The sequence below is a fragment of the Mastigoproctus giganteus genome, chromosome 4, assembly GCF_048544385.1.
Source record: "Mastigoproctus giganteus isolate SK-2022 chromosome 4, ASM4854438v1, whole genome shotgun sequence".
Lineage (NCBI taxonomy): Eukaryota > Metazoa > Arthropoda > Arachnida > Uropygi > Thelyphonidae > Mastigoproctus > Mastigoproctus giganteus.
In genome coordinates this window covers 218343743-218364481 of record NC_143578.1, presented here as the reverse complement: position 1 = coordinate 218364481, position 20739 = coordinate 218343743, and the positions used below count along the sequence as shown (strand labels likewise).

Here is a 20739-nt window from a genome sequence, read left to right as displayed (position 1 = left end):
GATTTCACACATCCATTCCCTCTAAAAGTTTGTCCAGTTCCTCCTTGAATTCATTTAAGCTGTCAACTTCCACAACAACTGATGGAGTTTGTTCCAGCAATTAACCACCTGCTGGCTAAAGGCAAATTTCCCCACATCTATTCTACAATTGTCTTTCCTCAATTTGAATTTATGCTTCCTCAGGTTCATAATCTGAGCAAGCTGAAGAATCCCATCTGAATTCAGCATGCTCAACCCATTCAAGGCCTAATACACCTCAGTCAGATCACCTCGCAGGTGCCTAGTCTCCAGATGCTGCAATTTGCAGAACTTAAGCCTCTTCTGGTAAGAGAACCCCTTTCTTCCTCTCACCAATCTTGTTGCCCTTATCTGTACATGCTCAAGCAACTGAACATCCTTCCTAAAATGAGGCCTCAAGACCTGTATGCAATATTCAAGGTGTAGCCTGACCATTGCCTTATACAAAGGGATAATCACCACCTCTTCCCTACTAGAAAAATTCCTGTATATCATTGACAATATCCCATGACCTGCTCTGGCATCCTGTCTGCATTGCTCAGAAAACTTCATATCTGACTGCATAATTACTCCCAGATGTTTTTCATTTTTTATCGCCCTAAGTGTAGTACCACACAGTTGGTATGTTTCTCTGGGATTACTTCTACACATATGCAGTACTTTGCATTTGTCAATGTGAAACTTCAGTTGCCACTTCTCAGCCCGTCTCCCCAAATTTTCTAGATCCTGTTGCAGTAGCACACTGCCATTACTGTCATTAACAACCCTGCCAACCTTTGTATCATCTGCAGACTTCCACATTAAGCTTGATATATCTTCATCTGTATCATTGATAAATATACAAAACAACAGTGGGCCCAACACTGAACCCTGTGGGATTCCATTAATAACCTTAGTCCACAAAAAGCAGCACCCATTGATTACCACTCTCTGCCTTCTCCCAATCAACCACCCTTTTATCCATTGTAGCAACTTACCCGTAATACCATACTGCTCCAATTTGTACAGTAGTGTCAAAACATTTCCTGAAATCCAAGTATATGATATCAAAATAATTTTTTGCATCCAATTCCTTTGTAACCACATCATAGTATCCAATCAGATTTGTCAGACAAGACTTTCCCTTAAACCCATGCTGTGTCTGAATTATTACTGCAGTCTTGTCTACATGATCCTGCAATGTATCTTTAACCAGTGACTCCATTATTTTACCCAGAACAGAAGTTAAACTAACTGATCTGTAATTACTCGTGTCACCCTTCGATCCCCCTTTGTGAATTGGGGATACATTTGCACATTTCCAGTCCATGGGGACTTCCCGAGTCCAAGGATGCTCTCATAATTATGGCTAAGGGTTTGCTTACTTCCTTTGCCACCAAATAAGATTGTAATAGGTGCATTATGGCCTTAGTATCCCTTGCACCAATAAATTCAACAGCAACAACAACTTCCTTTGCCGCCTCTTTTAATATAACTGGATAGATCCCATCTGCCCCAGGTGCCTTTCTTATATTTATCTTCAACAATTTTCCTCCACTTTGCTCTTAGTTATTATAAAATCATTAAGCGCCCTGTTAAATGTTAAATGCCAGATGTTTGATAAACATCTGGCATTTTCCTCCCTAAATAACTCCTCATGTGTGAACATAGATGCAAAATACTCATACAGATTATCAGCTATCTGAGCAGCAGCATAATCAACAGTCAAACCATCGATATCAAATAGACCAATCTGATTCTATCCCTTCCTTGTAGAGTTTATGTAAGTAAACAAATCTGTTGTTTTTCTTAGTATCCTTTGTCAAAAATTTCTCGTAGTCTGCCTTCGCTTCCCTAATCTCCTTTGTGACTTGATTTCAGGCAAGCTTATATCTGCCAAAGGCTTCTGCGTCACCTGATAATTTTTATGCCTCCCATGCATTTTTCTTCTCTGTAACGTCTCATTAGTTCATATGATATCCATTTAGGCCTAAACTTTGAGCAATATTTATTAATTAGTATGAAAAGCCTAGTAGCTTCCACGATTAGTTCTTGAATATTTCCCACTTAGAATTTGCTGTTCATAGCATCATCAGTTGATCCCACTGTACAGAATTTAAAAACTATCCAAGACCACTGTTGTCACCTTATGAAAGCAAGAACCCTTCCCTTTACCCCTGATGGTATTTATATCTTTAAGTAAATCCCACATCAGTACATTGTGATCACTGCTGATAACCTGATCTATATTACCCTCTCTGTTCTCCCCTGAGTCACAGCACTCCTACTACTTTATGTCCATTGCTTTGCTGCTCTAGTCTGGGGCATGATATTGAAATTAACAATGAAAATTAATAAGATTAATAAATTTAATTAATTAATCATCAATACTACACTATCTAATAGATTCCTAAATGCAGGGATTCGTATTACGCTATCTAGTTTTATGTTATAGCTACCTATTTACCACAATTAAAAATTTGAATTCCATACCACTCACTCTATATGAAAACAATGGCTGCAAGATTCAAACAAATCAACGATTTTACGTACATTAAGTAATAACTTAAAAAAACTCTATCTAAATTAAAAATAACGATCATAACTAGAACTATAAAGCTCCTTATAAAGTACAATAATAATATGACAATTAAGTAAATAAAATAGCAAAACACTTATCTGTTTTTTGGAGCTTGTAATTCACAGCTGGCACTTGTAAAGAGAGTCAGCACCCTCTTTGGGGAATGCAAGTACAATATCCTAAATGATGATGCGCCACACACTCAGGCATATAGGGTTCTGTAACAGATGACCCGAGAGATATCCTCTCCTCACCGCTGATTGTTGAAGTGAATGCTGTGGTGTCGACAACATGCTGGTTGGACACTAGAGGACTGGAAATGAGTGTGCTGGTTGAGTGAGCACCATCAGCATATTTGGTGCAACATCAGCATGTTGCACCAAATACTTGGTGAAACATGCTGTGGATGCTTTCAACCTAAGTCCATGGACCCATCGTGCATGGTGCCCATTATCCAGACAGGTGGTGGTGGTGGTTACTTAATACAGGGTATGTTTTGCTAGCAAGAACTAGGACCTCTGTTGTGTGTGTAAACCAACAATTCACTGGTGCGATCTGCTGGCATCTTTTAGGAGACCATGTACTCTGCCATGTTGCATATTTCCCCAGACAAAAACAGGATCTTCCAAGATAATAATGCACCGTGTCATTGCACTCACACTGTGCATGAGTGGTTGGAGGAACACAGTGAAGATATCATCCATTTTGATTGGCCTCAAAATTTGCTTAACCTCAATCCAATCGAACACCTGTGGGATGTTTTGGAATGGGAAGTGAGGCATGTGGACATACAACCATCGTCTGTTCCAATACTATGGAAAGCCTTGCAGCATGGCTGCAGATCCCTATGAACATCTTCAGACATTTAGTTTAGTCGATGCATAGGCAAATAGCAGAATTATCCATGTGAATGGTGGCACAAGACGGTATTTGATAGGTGGTCATAATTCAGTGGTCACTGAGTGTATGTATATGAATATCAAAGTAAGTGAATTAATTTATTTCTTTTAAATAAAATAATTCTATGTATACATGCTCTTTAAAATATTGGGTCTGTATAATGCGTGATCATATGTTAAATAAATATAAGTATAATTGGATGATCTGCAAGATTTATTTTCTTCTTTTTCTTGATTGGATTACTGTTTCAAATCTTCTGATGTCAATATTTGTTCAAATCATGTCAGTGAAATTATTCTTGTAGGGATAAAATCTTTTATTCCACACTCCACCTTAAAATCTTGTCCTTTATCTAAACCTTGGTTTTCCCATCTACGGACAAATTCAGTGCGTAGCACATGCTTCTTGATTAGACCGGAGTTCGAGCCCATCACCACCAAATACAGAGAATGTAGAAAAAGTCAGGGAATAACCACCGCATATTCCCAGAGCAATATGGCCTTAGTTGCTAATGCTCTTAAAAATCAAAATAACAAACAATAACAAACTGACAAATTCAATAGAATAGTATGGTGAAACTCAAGCAGTGTGCTCTTGACATTTCAAACCCTTTTGATTGTGTTTGGCATAAAAGTCTTCTAAATAAGTTTTCATCTAATAGTTTGCCAACTGTTTTTTGTAATTGGGTATCCAGTTTTCTCTCTGACCGCTTAGTCTGAGTGATGATAGATGGCGCTCTGTCTTCTAACTTCTCCAATAATGTTGGTGCTCCCAAGGTTCAGTTCTTTCTCCAACTCTTTTCCTCATGACCTTCCATTGACTAGAAATCTTATCCATAGTTTTGCTGATGATGGTACATTGCATTCCACCTTCCAGTTTGAGAAACTTTGCCCTGCACAAACAGCTTCAACTTCTCGAATATCCACTACCAATTCCTTAAATACTGATCTCCAGGTAATTCTCAAGTGGGGGCAAAAACAACTTAGTTGATTTCAATCCTTTTAAATCCCAGTTCTGTCTTATATCTTGCAAAAAGGATTCTTCTGCTCCTATGCTTATATTTGATGACACTCTGATTTATAGGCAAGATCATATATCTCAGTTGGTTATTACCCTGACTTCTAATCTCTCTTAACATAAGCACATTATAAATATTGCTTCCTCTGCATCTTTGAGAGCAAAGAGAAAAAACTGGGTTTTCTCATTGCTCTCGCTGTTACTTTTCTTGAGATCTGCCCTACCATGGAACATTATTCCCACATATGGGATGCCTGCAGAACTCTCTCTCTCAGGCTTCCAGATTCCATTAAAAGAGGCAGTTAGTTTAATTAATGACTCATCTCTAACAAAGTCTCTCCATTCTCTGTTTCTGCTGCATGCCTTTTCTGTAGCTACTTCCATGGGCACTGTTCTTCTGAATTGGCTTCTATAATTCCTGCTCTCTCTCTCTCTCTCTCTCTCTCTCTCTCTCTCTCTCTCTCTCTCTCTCTCTCTCTTCCAAAGCAGTCCGAACACATGCTGCAACATCAACATCCTTTTACTCTCCAACTTCAAACTTACACAACCAACTTTTCTTCTTCCATTTTTCTGGAACAATCTCCCTTCATATGTATTTCCTGAAAATTACAACCTACAGAATTCAAGTCTAATGTCAACAAGTATCTTCTTTCATCTTCTTAACCTTCAACCCAAGGTACTAAGTACTATAGGGTCTAATACCGCTTTGCTTGGTGCTCTCATAAAAAAAATAAATAAATACATTTCTATATATGCTAATATTATACTTGTATGCAAGCTAATCAGATGATCAACAGTGTTGCATTATATATATATTCTTTACAGGTTGATTGGATAGATAACTACCACCAGATATGTAGAGATGTGGTGGGTAAAGCCCTCAGGGAGCAAGGAAATCATAGTGCCTTCCAGTGGATGATGCGGGAAACTCAGCCGTTGGGTTAGCATTATCATTTGCATAAATATGGTTATTTTGGAGAAGAGAATAACTTATCCCTTTTAACGTACTCCAAGGTACATTCTTTGTGCCAAAGATGCATGCATGTGTGTAGATGAATGTAAGTGTATGTGTATGCACACATGTATGTGTGGGTGGGTGTGTATATATATATATATATATAATATATATGTATGTGTTTTTGTGTGTGAGTGTGAGAGAGAGAGAGAGAGAGAGAGAGAGAGAGAGAGAGAGAGAGAGAGACCATATTCACATGCCTGAGAACATAAAATGCATATTGTTGGTTGAAAACCATTCACATTTGTTGAAATGTGATCTTTAAAAAAGAGCTAGATCAATGGTGTTAGGCTGAAAGCCAAGTAAGTTGTTATGTCTGTTGTTTATATGTTTGTATGTATGTATGTTTGTATTAGTCACTACTTCACAAACAAGGAAAGAAGTAAAATGCAATCTTGTATTAAGTGTGTCTGTAATATCCGTTATATCCTTGGCCAGGAAACTACAAGTATAGTACTTGGCTTACAGCAAATAATATATAGTTACTTCCAAAAATATTTTTACAGAGTATAACCTTTTAAAAAAATTAATGAACAATTTAAATGCTCAAGTATTTAGATTATATAATTTATACACATGCTGAATAGATTTATACACATTTATATACTTTTGCTGGTTAATAATCATAATATATTACCTTGAGCTATGTTTATCACTATAAAAATGTAAAGTGTACTTCGTGGGAGCAACTATATCTTATTTGCTCAAAAAATGGTTAGGTTTAACCTATCCATCTGTATTTTATAGTAATTATATTGTGCATTGTGATTGTATAGTAGATCACATGGCTTAGGCTGTCTTCCAGTGATATAGACAATATCTATTGTCTTTAGGGCCAAACCTGATATTGCAAAGCATATCATGGTAGATTGATAGTAGCAATATTAAGAATTTTGTGTTAGGTATGTTTGTTGTGTTCTCTGTTTAAACTGAAAGTTGTGTTGTCAACTCATGTAATATATGTAATCAAGATGTGAGATTTATTATGAACCTCAGTTAATATGTTTAAGATTATAGGAGGTTAAAAAAATAATTTACTAAATTTTCAGAGATAAATATAGCTTGTGTATATTAATGAGGAAACAGGCCTGGGTAAATGATGTGTGTAAATCAGTGTTTGTGAAAAAACTTACTTCTGAATGCCACCATTATAAAAAAAAAAAAAAAAAGAAAAAAGAAAAAAAATATGATGATGATGATGAAATATATCAGTGCTAACCCTGCAATACCACCTTCCATATTGTTGTCCATAATATATAAAAGCAATAATTATTTAGCCCAGAGTCAGGAGATGAGAGTGATAATCACTCATCTATAACAACTTTATAAATGGATATTTAGAATGTGATTTCTTCATTTGTACTTTTCAGACTGTTTACAAAAAATATATTGTTATGGCAAAGTTGATTTTTTTACATTTACCTTCTCTTGTATAGCCTGAATCTTTTATCTGAAAGATAAAAGCTTTTAGCTAAAGGTATTCTGCAGATTAGTCTTAATAAATGTACCTGATATTTCAAGACATTTTGAATATAAGTGGAGTCCCAATTATTTTAGCATAATTATTTAAGGTATCATGATGCAAGGTACTTTTTTTAGCCTTCAGAACTCCAAATATGGAAAAAGTATATGAATGTAAGAAGTGATGCACATCCCTGTCAAGGGTTTTAAAATTGCTCAGGCTAAAACTGCCAATTATCTCTTCCAAGAAATGAGAAAGTTATGTAAGATGCAATAGAAGTTTTATAACAGAAATGTATAATTCTTACACTTGTTGAAATATATCTAAATTTTTCCTTCCAGTAGATTTCCACAGCTGTGTTTAAAATGCTTTTATAATTTTACAACAAATTCAGAGCTCTCATTAAGATACAGGTGGCAATAAGAATTAAAATTGTAACATATTTAATATCCTTACACAGTCTTCTTCAAATGAAATTTGTTTCTACACATAAGATCTTTGTGAATCTGAAACTGCTTGGTTGTATATTACAAAATTTTATTATAGGAGCAATATTAATAATTGTTAATTGGGTATGGTATTATGGTTTGTTCTGTTCGTTAAAACTTATGTTTGAAAGAGAGAGAGAGAGAGAGAGAGAGAGAGAGAGAGAGAGAGAGAGAGAGACAAGGGGTGGAAAGAGTAGCAAGGATTGTAAACCAGAAAGTATAGTTACTTTATGGTGTTTAAAAACGTTTTGAAAGTTTCAATTACTGCAATACTAGCAAGCTAAAAAAGTGCAAGGCTGAACAGATGAATTTATCTTGTGTTTGTTAATATTTATGTAAGACCGATTTTAATTTAGATATATCATGTAAGATTCATTCAGTCCAGTGTTAGTAATACTGTAGAGCACCTAAATTACTTACAGAAAGAGCTTTCAGAGAAACCTTTATTTATTTCATTTTAAATTTGTATACTGCTTGTTAAATTTCATATTTTTTAAGAAGCAATAATGATGTTTGTAACATTACTGGCTGTATAATATGAACACTGCTGCAGTATATGCTTACATGGAATAGAGAAAATTTAATTAATCAGTATTATTTGCTCTGAAGAGCCTTTATATTCTTATGAGCTCCTAGAGAAAACAAAAAAGAAATCAAAATAACTGTTTAATTCAGAATATCGAGATTTTGAGAAAAGTTTTATTTTATTATTTTTTACACCTGCTTTATTCTTTCAGTATGATAACTGATGCATGTTTTAAAGCTCTTTGCTAATAAATCAAGTTTTTTTGTGTACAAAGGAGAAAAAATATGAAATATATTCAGGAAATGTTTACTGGTATACTTTTTCCTTTGCACTACTACCTCAGCATTTATAAAGTTGCACCTCATTTTCATGGTAATAAATAAGTCCTTTGCCAATACCACTATCAGCAGAACAAGTGCCTTCCTCCCCCAACAGATTTTCTAGTCATTTATATAAAGCAGGAAGACAGCTAAGATATTTTCTTCCTATTTTTAGTACTTCCATTTGTTTAGCAAATTTTGGTAATGTTAGTTATTTGTAGTCCATATATGCTGATTATTGTAATTATTTCACATCACTATTTCTGTAGAAAAATTATGACATGTACCAAAGATATACATTTTTAGTAGCTCTGAAATATACCTTTAACTGGAGTATTTGTATACTGTAGCAATAAACATTTGCTGATAATTCTGCAGGGACATATGAATAATATGATTACAGCATACAGGGACAGAGAAATAGAAAAAAGAATGACAAGGAAATCTATTTTAAATTATACTAACATTGTGTGGCAGGTTGCACAAATATATCATCAGTTTTATGTTTTATGTATCTTATTATAATGTTATAGTACTTATTGAACTTCATTTTAAAAACATGACAGTAGTATAAATAGTAGCAAGGGTAGTAGTGGTAGTAGTAGTAGTAGTAGTGATAATAATAATAGCTGTAATCAGTAGTGGTGATAAGATTAATAATAGTAACATTGCATCATCGGAACTAGGAAATTGTGATGCTACAAGGTGAATCAGTTTTAATGGAATGCTTTTGAATAGGAGTAAATGGCTAGATATTTTCATACATACATCAGCCATAATTTTCTATTCTTTGAATGGAATTCACTTTGTCTTGTAAAAGAAACGTCAAATGGTCACTCAATGATTTTATATCAGAATGGCACAGTAATTCATAAACATTTCAAAAGATATTGTGAGGGACATCTATTATCAGGTTAAGAATTTGTGTGAAATATATATCTTATACATGTAAAAAATTTACAAATAAATGCCAATTTTGGTGACAACATATTTAAATACAGCATTTGTATACTCTTACTCTGAAATTTGTAAATAATATTATATTTGAATCATGGTATTATGCACAAAATTGTATTGTATTCTTAAGAACTAATTCATGTATAGGAAGAAAGTATATATTAAAGTATTATACAGTAAATATAAAAGCAAAACAAAGCATGGAGAAATAAAGATATCAAAACATAGTGTTATTTATCAGGGCTCATCCAAAAAAAAAAAAAAAAGAATGCTAACTATATATAAAACATATCTGAAAAGTTTTATCCAGCTGTTATTTTTATTAGAAGTGATTTTTTAATTTTAATTATTTTTAGCATATATACCTTTTGCTTAAAATTAATATTGTGCCTTTCAAATAAATTTTCAAAGGAAAGGACACAAATTCCTTAAATAAGGCAAGTATTTCTTAAACTGTGAGGTGGGATACACTTAGCTGAATTCATTTTTATAATTAGATAAAAAATCTGCCATATAATTCTAAATTCTAATGTAAATTCTAAATTCTGTTATTGCGAATCTTTTAAAATTATGCACCAAAGACATTAAAATAACGACAAAATACGATGTTTTTATTCTATTAATTCATTCAACAAAATATAGTTTTTTTTATATAATTATAAAATTTGCTAGTAGTACTTTCTGAGCCCTTCACTGTAAGTTTTCCTCTGTTGCACTATAAATAAACATAACCGCCTCTTCAAGTATAATTACCATTTTATGTTATTTGGCATCAACATCAACACCCTCCGAACATCAAACAGAAGAATGTTAAAGGTACCATGGACAGCAAGAGTGACCAATGAGTGTCCTGCAAAGAATTAGAAAACAGTGTACCTTGAACACCTGATGTGGAACAACAAATATGCAATTCCACAACTAATTATTGAAGGGAGAATGGAAGGAAGAAGAAAGCCTGGGAGAAGACGCATATATCATGGCTAGATAACATCAAGGATTGGACAGGACTGAACACAGAGCAGCTGTTCAGAGCTACCAAAGACCAAGAGACATTTGCCATTGTGGTCGCCAACCTCCATTAGGAGATGGCACACGGAGAAGAAGATCATCACTCCTTTAACTATTTGAATGTTTTTGGCTGAAGTGGCTAAGTGACATTTCAAGAACTCTTTTGGTCCCTGGAATTTTTGGAAAAGTTGTTCTGTCATTTTTTTTTTTTATTGTTACAATAATATGCAGATCTAATATTATAAACAAAATTTTATTGCAAATAATTCAAATTAGCATTATTTGCAATAAAAATACAGCTGAACCTCACAAATCTGCAACCTTGGAATTTTACCCTAGCCAGATCTTGGAATTTTCTGGATTTTGCATGGTTATAGTCATTTAAAAAAAGTAATAATAAGAAACCCATATAACATCCAATATCAAGAAAAAGATAATGTACAGCATTATGGATGAGTATTATGCTGTACAGTGAAAATATAATTATTTCTCTTTCTAAAATATAACATGACAGTTGAACCAAAGCAACCTTAAATTGAACAACTACATTCCACTGGCCCCTTGTTTTTTCCTTTTAGATCGCACATTTAATTCTGGACAAATACAAATGGATGAAAGTTGCTGTGCAGATGTTTACAAATATAAGTCTAAACCATTATTTTGATGTTTATTGAATGAGCTACAATTGGCCTAATGCTTCAATTGAGAGTTCCAACTCTTTGATTACTCTGTTTCTGGGAATCCACTGCTAAATAACTTTTCAAATAGCACAGAGAATCCCATGACTTCTGAAGAAATTTCCCTATGTTGTTGGACCATTGTAAAGAAAAGTTTTTAGGTGAAATCTCCACCCTATATGATCAGTAATTATTGATTTTGATAATATCAGGAATGATATTAAAATCAATTCAATTTCCAAAATAGTTTTGATACACATCACCAAACTTAAATTATTTAAGTGAGGCTACATTGAAAACAATAAAAAATTTGGTTTTTATAAATATTGATTTTGTATGAAGTGATAGTGTTTTATGGTTACTAGGCATGCTGTTATATTAAGATGCCATTGAGGTGCCTGTTTGCCTTCTAAGTTACAACAAAACCATAAGGGTGGTCAATGTTAAAATTATTCTTCTCAAAAGGAAATATGCAACTTATTTGTAGTGCAACAGTGTGATGACTCTGCCAACAGCATCACAGTTTGAGACTTTAAATCAATTGTACTTAAAAAAATTTTTTTTTTTTTGCTCACAATTGCCCCTCTCCCTATAGTTTGAGAACTATGCTAACTTGACATTCTTAACATTTCACATTCTACCCTCTCCCACTTAGAACCTCCTTCCTGTGGGTGGGGAGGGGACAGCTTGAGAACTATAAATGATGAGAACTATAAATCATCTTCAGAGGGTTGAAGCTGTCTGTGTGTTTGGTTTATGAAATTAGGAGTGGGTTTGATCTGAGCAACATAAGAATACATCTTAATTTATATATGGATAAAAGTATATCTAAATTTCATGTTATCTAATATTTTTAACTTCCTATATTACTCATTTTTTTTTAACTACTAGCTTATTGAAAATATGATTTTTGATATAACTGTGGTGTAACTGTTTGTTTGTTTTTTTAATTTCTTTGAAACAGCAAACTAACCTCACCTATAATTGTTAAAATGGATTCTTAACATTAAGTTAATAATTAAGGTTGATCACACCATATAATCACGTTGGTTCTTACTAACAACAGCTCATGTCAATAAATTGCATCTCGCACACAGATTGCTGCAAGATAAAGTGAATGTGAATAAATTTATATCTGATACACTTTGTTCAACTTTGTGCATTCCTTAATAATGGGTTTTTTGTTTCTGACGCACCATACTTTAAATTTCAGTGTCATGATTAGAATCAAAAATTAAAAGTTTTTAGTTTGTTTCTTTCTTTTTTTTTTTTTTTTTTTAATGAAAAATAAAGGTTAGGGTAACTTTAAACATACGGAATGATTTTATAAAATAACTTCAGGTTGATTGAAAGAAAAAAATTGAAAAAGTTTTATATATATAGTTTAATAATAAGGTTTAATTCACAATAGCATAATGACAGTTCAGTTTAATTGAGAGTAACTATCAATCATGATTTGCAGGAATGAACATAATACATTACAGTTGTTGAGGTATTACAGAAGCTATGGGAAAACCTTCCTGTAGTAATAAAAAAAAACTCTGCCAAAAATTTCTCCATACAAAAGCAATATTCCATCTTGGTGAAACTTTGACTACCTCTCAGGGAGAGTATGAGTAAATCAACAGCAGTGAATCTGTTTTTGCAGTGTGATAGTGCACACAACCACGTCAGAACGCCTGATGACATTTTTATAGCAGGTGCTTTGTTTCCAGGTTGCTTTTCCTGCTACCCTTTTGTTCTTCTCAATGATCTCTTTGCTTTGCTCTTCTCTGCATCCATTCCAACAGATCCACTTCCTTTCTACAATGAGGCCTGTATGCAATACAAGATGTGGCCTGACCATTGCTTTATACAATGGGATAATCACCTCCTTATCCCTGCTGGCAGAATTCCTGTAATATTGATAAAACTCCATGGGCTGTCCTGGCAGTATGTCTGCAATAGTTGTGTGTAAGTGAATAATATATTAACAGAGTTAACCAGACTTGACAAGAAAATTTTCTTTATAAACTAATAAGTTTTTCTTTGGTGATTTTAATGTTCACGCACACAGATTATTTATTTACCTAGCAGAATACCAAACAGGCCTAACCACAGCCTTGTGAACAACCCTTTCAAGTACATGGTTGAGGTGAGTGTTCCTCTGGGCACCTCATATCACAACTTGGATATGGTCTCTTCTCTAGTGGAGCCTTTCTGCTGTGGCCAAATCATCCTAATTTGCACATTAAAAGAATGTGCAAATTAGGATGATCTGTGAGATTTCTATTCTTTTCCTTGTTTGAATTACTGTTTTAAAATCTAATGTCATTGTTAGTTCAGATCGTGTCGGTGAAATTATTCTTGTTAGGATGAAATTTATTTCACACTTCATCTTAAAATCTTGTCGATCTAAACCTTGGTTTTACAGTAAATGTGCTAAGGCTGTTCAAGATAAGAATGTTGTATATTGCAATTGGCTTGCATCCAAATTGGCACGTTCATTTTCTGCCTATACCACAGCTTGCAACAATTGTAAAGTGGAGTAGAAAACTTGCTTCTTGTCCAAATGATAGTCAAGCATTCTTGGCTTTTGCACATCTCTACTCCCACCTCTGTCAAAACCAGATTGTTCCATTGCCACCCTAGCTAAAGATAAAGTGAACCTGCTTAGTATCCTACTTTTCTTCTAACTCATGTATTGATGATCTTGGTAAACTACCTCCTACCATTCTCAGTGCTCTCCATTCAGTGCCTCCTGTGGTCTCCTATCAAATGAATTGTCAGAAGAATTTTGAATAGTCTTGATTCCAAGACTATTCAGTACCATCAAGACCTTACCTAGGTGATGGTATTTCTCCACTTGTTCTTAAAACCTGTGCTCCCAAGCTTATTCCTTTATGCATTGCCGTTTTACACTTTCTTATTCCACAAGTGTTCATATCCAACCAGTTCCTCAAAAGGGAGAGAAATCAATCAACCACTAACTCCTAAACTGACTATAAACCTACCATCTGATCAACGATTGCCAGTGTGGATTCTGTCAGTGTCAATCCACTGGTGATATACTGGCTTAAGTTACCTGCCTATGGACAAATCCAATGGAAAAGTTTGGTGAAACTCAAGCAGTTGCTCTTGACATTTCAAAGGCCTGTTCTTTGTAATTGGGTATCCAGTTTTCTCTTTGACCATTCTCTGTGAGTGATTGTAGATGGCACTCTCTCTGCTAACTTTTTTTTTGCTCATGCTGGTGAACCCCAATTTTCAATCTCAATATTTCTACAATGGAATATTGTTCCCACATTTGGGGGGTGTTGATCCCAAAACCTCTCTCGGGCTTCTAGACTCCATTCAGAAGAGGGCTGTTAGGTTAATTAATGACCCATCTCTAACAGTCTCTCTACTATCTGTCTCACAGATGCTCTGTTTCTGATGTACACCTTTTTTGTAGATACTTCCATTTTGTAGATACTCCCCCCCCCCCCCAAACCACTCAGAACATGTGCTGCATCCTTTTACTGCCCAATGCCAAACTCATAGAACCAACTTTTTTTCTTCCTCATTTATTCCTTCAACTTTTGTTTTCTGGAACAACCTCCCTTCACACACATTTCAAGTCTAATGTTAACAAGTATCCTCTTTCATCTTCTCAACCTTCAACCTGGCATGGTACTACGTACCGTAGGTTTTAATACCTTTCATGCTTGGGATTTTTACAAAAAAAAAAAAAAAAAAAAAAAAGAGGTTAAAATTAAAGTTTTTAAAAACAAAATTCTGATTACATCTTGAATGATCAACTCCAGATATTCTGCCTGAATGAACTCATTTTGTCTGAATGTATGAGTTTTTTCGTGAGCATTCTCCCCATTTTTACAGATTTGCAAGAATGACTATCTAAAAATTTATTTATTGAACCTGAGTAATAGCTTAATGTCATCTCTGGTTGGTGTGTTTATGGAGTAAGGAGTGTATTGATTTAAGTAGCATCTCTTGAACACCAACACAATGTGAAAATAACTGATCAAGATTAAAGAAGTTGTGATAATCACTTATTCTGAGACTTAGAATAATCCAGATGCATGTCAGATTTTATTATTATTATTAACTTTAATCAAGCCTGCTGTTTGATTCAAAGGGTGGAATTTGATCATTTTCTGCTACCAATGTGTAATCCATCAATGTAGAATTGTTTGCTATAAGTTCTTAGTTATATGTTGAGCAACAGCTTGATGCATTTGTCACTGCATGATAATTTATGTAATTAATTCTGATAAAATGTATACCTTAACAATAGTGAAATTACTTGAAACAAATGACTGAACTTTATTAAAATAAACACAGAAATGTAAGTAAAAATTAAATTAAAAATAAGTCAAGAGTGACAAACAGTTTAAGTGAATGGAATGTAAGCAAGGATAAAATAAATTAATATTACAAATATAAATAAAAAGCTTACAAGGCCGTAGGGGAGCCTCTCTGTCATCAACAGTTGATAAAGCTTCTCATTTATGTTTGTAGTTTCAACTAACTTTAACCTTGTTTATGTTCCATGATTAACTTATTTTAATCTGTATTTTTATCTTTAAAATATAAATATATATCACTTTTAGTATATTATTTATCGCTCTTGACTTATTTTTAATTTATTTTTACTTATTTTGTATATTTATTTTAATAAAATTCAAAGTGGTTTCAAGTAATGATCTCTGACATACAAGGCCCTTTTTATAACAGTGAACATTTTACTTATATAATAAAAGTTCAGTTCACACTTAAACATACTTACTGGAAGATTATTATCAAGTGAAAACTTTCACTCCCTTGCACCATTTTGCCATTCTAGTACTATCTATTTTAACACTGCATGTTTTCTAAAAAAATTTTTAGTGCCATGCATATAAATAAAAAACTACTTGAATTCACTTTTCTCGTTTATTTTAAAAACTGAAAATTGTGATTTTTTTTTTTTTTTTTTTTTTTACAAGTTATTTTTCCTTTGTTAATTTTTTACATAAAAATGGTATTCAAAAAGTGCTGTGCAAGTGTAATTTATACATTTAATAGCGCCTACCAAAGAGTTAAGGAACATTCACAGAAGCATTTATGCACCTATTTTGTGTTTCTGCACATTTTTAGCATTGATTTATATGAATGCTAGAAATAAATTACTATAATGGAATCTCATAAAGAATCTTTGTGAATGTTTCCTTCTTCAGTTGAACTTATTGAATTTTGCTCAATACTCTGCAACCATCTATAAGGTGGGGGATGTAATAAGGATTACATCCATCACCTCCTCTTCATAATTGAAAATTTGTAGCTTGGTGTCATTCTAGTTGCTCTCTTCATTCTCACAAAAATTCAAGTGCCAAATATGTGCATAAAATTTAAATGGGGCTAATCACTATTTTACATAGTGATTAAAGTTTATAGTCAACTTTTTTTTTTTTCTGTACTTCTGAGTTATGCTGACATCCAGAATAATAATAACATTGTAAAATTCTGCTACAACAGACTTTTCAGGGTAAGATGAATCTTTTCATTGCAAGAAATTTTATTCTAATGATAATTATTTATTTTAAAATTATTCATTAATTTATTATTTACCTCAAAATTATATTTTAAAAGTCCCATTTGCTTAAACACAAAGGAATAGTAACATCTGTGTGTTTAATATCAGTATAAATAAATAAAAACAGTATAAATAAATGGCAATATAACATGCTACAGAAGTTAATAAATTTGTGCAAAGAAGAAGAAGAAAGGAATTTTGGAAGTACATTTTTTTTTATAAGAAATGCAGTGAAAAAAGATTACATTAATTTTTTTTTTATTAGCACATTCTTTTTCAAAACTAATATTGCTTTTTGTTTTAACATTTAATAATTTTTTTTTCAAGAATAAAAAAAAATTTAATTAATTGGCTAATTTTCATGTTTTTTGCCAATCAAGAATGTAATATTTCTAAAGCAAACAGTAAAAATATGATAAGATCATGTTTTCTTTTAAATCAAGAAAAGATGACTTTTTTTAGCCATACAACCTCTTGTTATGATCCCATACCTTTTTCTTATTTTTCCTTTAGTTTGAGCATTGATCAGTCAGGAATGTGGGAAATATACAGAGCGCAATACCAAATTCCTTTCTTGAACTTTCTTTTATAGCTTTTAGGGCCTTGATTTTTTTTCCTTTAAGCAGAAACTGTCTGCATTTCTTTATAGCTCTGTTATCCATAATTATAACATAGAGTTCATCCAGTATATTGTTGTAAGTGACGTGTTTTTGACATGGTTGACATAACTAAACTGGTTATTTGTTCCTGCACTTAACCATTCACGGTTTGGTTTTCACAGTTTTTATTTCACAGCTTTGAAAATAATGTGTTTTGCTGTATTTTTTGAGTAGTATGACCAATTTTAATTTCATAACTAATTTTGTTCAAATGCAATGACAGTACGAAGCACTGGTAGTGAAAGAAAGTCCATAAATATCTTCATTATAGTGAAATTTTCATTAAATTGGTATTTGTTGTAACAGAACTTTACCTTGATATTAAAATTAAGAAATTAAGTTATAGTCTTTGTCTCAAAGGTTCAAGGACTGATCTGATAAAAAATCATGGAAGGGATTTGCAAACTGTTGCACTTTGATCCTTTGAAGTAGTCTCCCTCTGCATGAATTCACTTGTCAGTGTTTCTGAAGGCTTTGGAAATCACTTTTGGTAATTATTGTTCATACATTGTGCCACAGTTCCTTGAATATGTGAAATGTTCTCATAGAATTGTCTTCCACTGCTCTTCTGATCTACAGGAACAGGAAAGTCTGGTGGAGACAAATCAAGTTAATAAGGCAGTATGGTGAATTGTTGTTTTGCCAAAAGCTGTTGGATAGGCAGTGCCATATGTGAGTGCATGTCTGTCGGTTCCTTTTTCGTATGCAAGAGGAACAAATTTCTGGATTCACACATTTCAGAATGGTGGTGACAAATATTTGTGAATGAGTAAGTGCTGTATAACACTCTTTATAAAAGTTTTGATTAACAATTAAGTTGCAGGGACATACTTCTTATGCACAGTCCCTTTTTCATTGAAAAAAGCAAACAGTGGCTTCACTTCCAACTTCTGAACAGTTTTTTTTTTTTTTTTTTTTTTTGAGGGAGGTGATATGTTTCTCCTCCAATTCACTGAAGGGGCAATGTTGGGAGCACCAACTTTAATCTACAGGAATAAAGGAAATAATGAAGGTGACAGTAGAAGGTCAGCACAAATTTCAGACTAGGTTTCCTTTTGTTCTGGTGTCAGGTTATGCAGAATGAATCTCACATACAATTTTTCTTCCCCAAATCTTAGTAAAAATTCATTGACAGCTATCTTTGCTTATGTTCCTCTTGTCTGTCAGAAAGAAATTTCTTCGGTGAAGAAATTTGTGGGCTCTGTGGATATTTTCATCCAAACATGCAGTTGGAATGGTGGCCCAAACTGGGAATCATCTTCAGCACTTCCCCTCCCTTCCATTATGAAAATGGTTATACCACTCAAAAACATGGAATGCAAGCTTCATTGCCTCAAGCTTCTTGCAACAGGTTGTGTCTCTGTGCTACTGTGCCCAGTTTTAAACAAAATTGAATTTTCACTAATTTTTCATCCAACTCTGTGCAACATCTGACTAATATTGACCACAACAAGCCAGTATCAGTATGCACCAAGTATGCTGCATGTGCTGTGACAGGAATGAACATGCAAGAATTTGTACAGTGGGGAACTAAATCTGCTTCACACATACAGAAAATAAATTATATGAATAGCTACTAACATAAAACAAAAATCAGACCTGGAACTTTTAGGACATGGCATTTTAGAGATCATGAAAATAAATTATACTGATAATTAGAATTAATAAAAATTATATTAATGATGTTTAAAATTTTAAAATAATTACGATAGTATTGGAATTAAAATCAAAGAGTGCTTCTTGGTTTTGTACAAAATACTAACTTATTCTGTATTACTAAAAATGTACCATTCTAAATCCCGAAGGGAGGAAAAAAGCTAGCTTTTATTGAAAAGGCCAGTGAATAATTTTAAGTTCATAAACATTTTGTCGAAGTATACAGAGCTGAAGATAATGATTATTATAATGAAAGCTGTTATATGCTAAAATAAAATAAATAAAACAGATGTTTTATGAATTGTGATTTCATTTTTTTTATGTACTTGCATAGATTTAAAAAAGCATTTCACAGTAGGACATTTATGCATTTATTTCTTTTTTTATTAGTTGTATAAGATTCTTTCTCTCTTTGTTAGTTTTATCTTAAGAGACTTTGCAAAATTTTATTTAAGAAATTTGAATTAATTTATGTTTTTTAGCATGTTATTGTTTTAAATAATATATCTTACAATAAAGTCTAGTTTGCTTTTCCTTTTTTGGAACCATATTTGAATACTGACACAAGTTAAGCTAATAAGTAGTGTGACAAGTAACATTCTTCTAGATTATTATTTTTTTTATTTTTTGTCTTTTCTGAGTTTCATTTGAACAGTTCATTCTATGTTGCAATTAATTCCTTGTTATTTTGCAACAAGGATATTTTTTTATTTATATATTTGATTTAACACTGGCTGTACTAACCTGAATACAAAACATAAAAGGGTATTAGCGATTAGGTTATTTCAAAAATTTTATAGGTAATGATATATTTATTTATAATTAAATTTGAAGGTTTGCTTTCATTCAGATTTTCTTGATTTTTTTTTTTTTATTATTATTTGTGAATAATTAATAGGTCTTTATATTGTGATACCAAACTCATACATATAATTTATTGTTATTTATGGAATAGAAATTTTAATCTTTTGTTTTGTTTGTCTTTTTATTCAGAGGAATGAGTTTTTCATGACAAAATGTAATTCTCAAACTTGTTATATGTAGTTTTTTAGAATTTATATAGTCTTCCAATACTGTTAAATTATGTGTGCCTCTAATTGCACACGAGTCTGGATAGAATTTCTAAATTCTTAAGTCACTAATGTGCCAAAGTCCTGAAAGGACAAAAAAAATTATTACACGAAAAACGATTGCAATAAATGAATAACTTCGCTTTTCTGAACTATTTAAAATAATGTGTAACTGGTAATCCTTTTAACCCTTTCTGTGCTATGAACGTGATATTTTGCTTCTTTGAAATTCCTGCTTCTTTTCTCCACCACAAAAAAATGCTCAGCACTGAAACGGTTAAGGATTAGGAATATTTAAAAAAAAAACTAATTTAAGAAAGGTATTATAGAGAGCAAAGAGTATTTAGTTATTGTTTAAATTAAGAAGGAAAAAAACATTTTGCAATAATTTCTCCAAATTAGAGTATAAAATATGCAAATAAATGACAAGTTTCATCATAAAAAGTAGTATTTTTATAGACTTAACCAGATTTATAACATTGTGAAAGTATTTTGCCTTTGTTTCTTAATAATCTTGAAATGTAATTTTTTAGAACTTTCAAAATTTTAGTAAATGAGGGGGAAAATTTAATTGCTCAAATAACAAGAAAAATGAAATAATTAAGAAACTTATATTTAAAAAAAAGTTTTTCATTACATATTTAATAAAAAAACATCAAGCTTTTATTTCTGCATAATTTTTCCTTTTGACTTTTAACTTTTAACTTCATAATTAATGAAGCAAATAAAATAAGTAAATTTAGAGTAAAAATTTCAAGTATATGAGAGCTAGAAAATATTACTGTACATGGGTTGGTAGAAGTCTTGATTATGTATACAGCTAAAGATACCAGAAAGTTGCATGCTTTGTTT

General features: G+C 32.5%; 1 protein-coding gene across 1 annotated transcript in view; it reads left to right on the top strand.

Annotated features, from left to right (window-relative positions):
* The window catches only part of LOC150087411 (xaa-Pro aminopeptidase 1-like), a 532432-nt gene extending 526992 nt beyond the window's left edge, over window positions 1-5440 (top strand). The window contains exon 23 of the mRNA XM_090372051.1: window positions 5321-5440. Coding sequence (XP_090228177.1) covers window positions 5321-5440 — 120 coding nt within the window. The remainder of the gene's footprint in view (window positions 1-5320) is intronic.
* Window positions 5441-20739: the final 15299 nt, after the last annotated feature.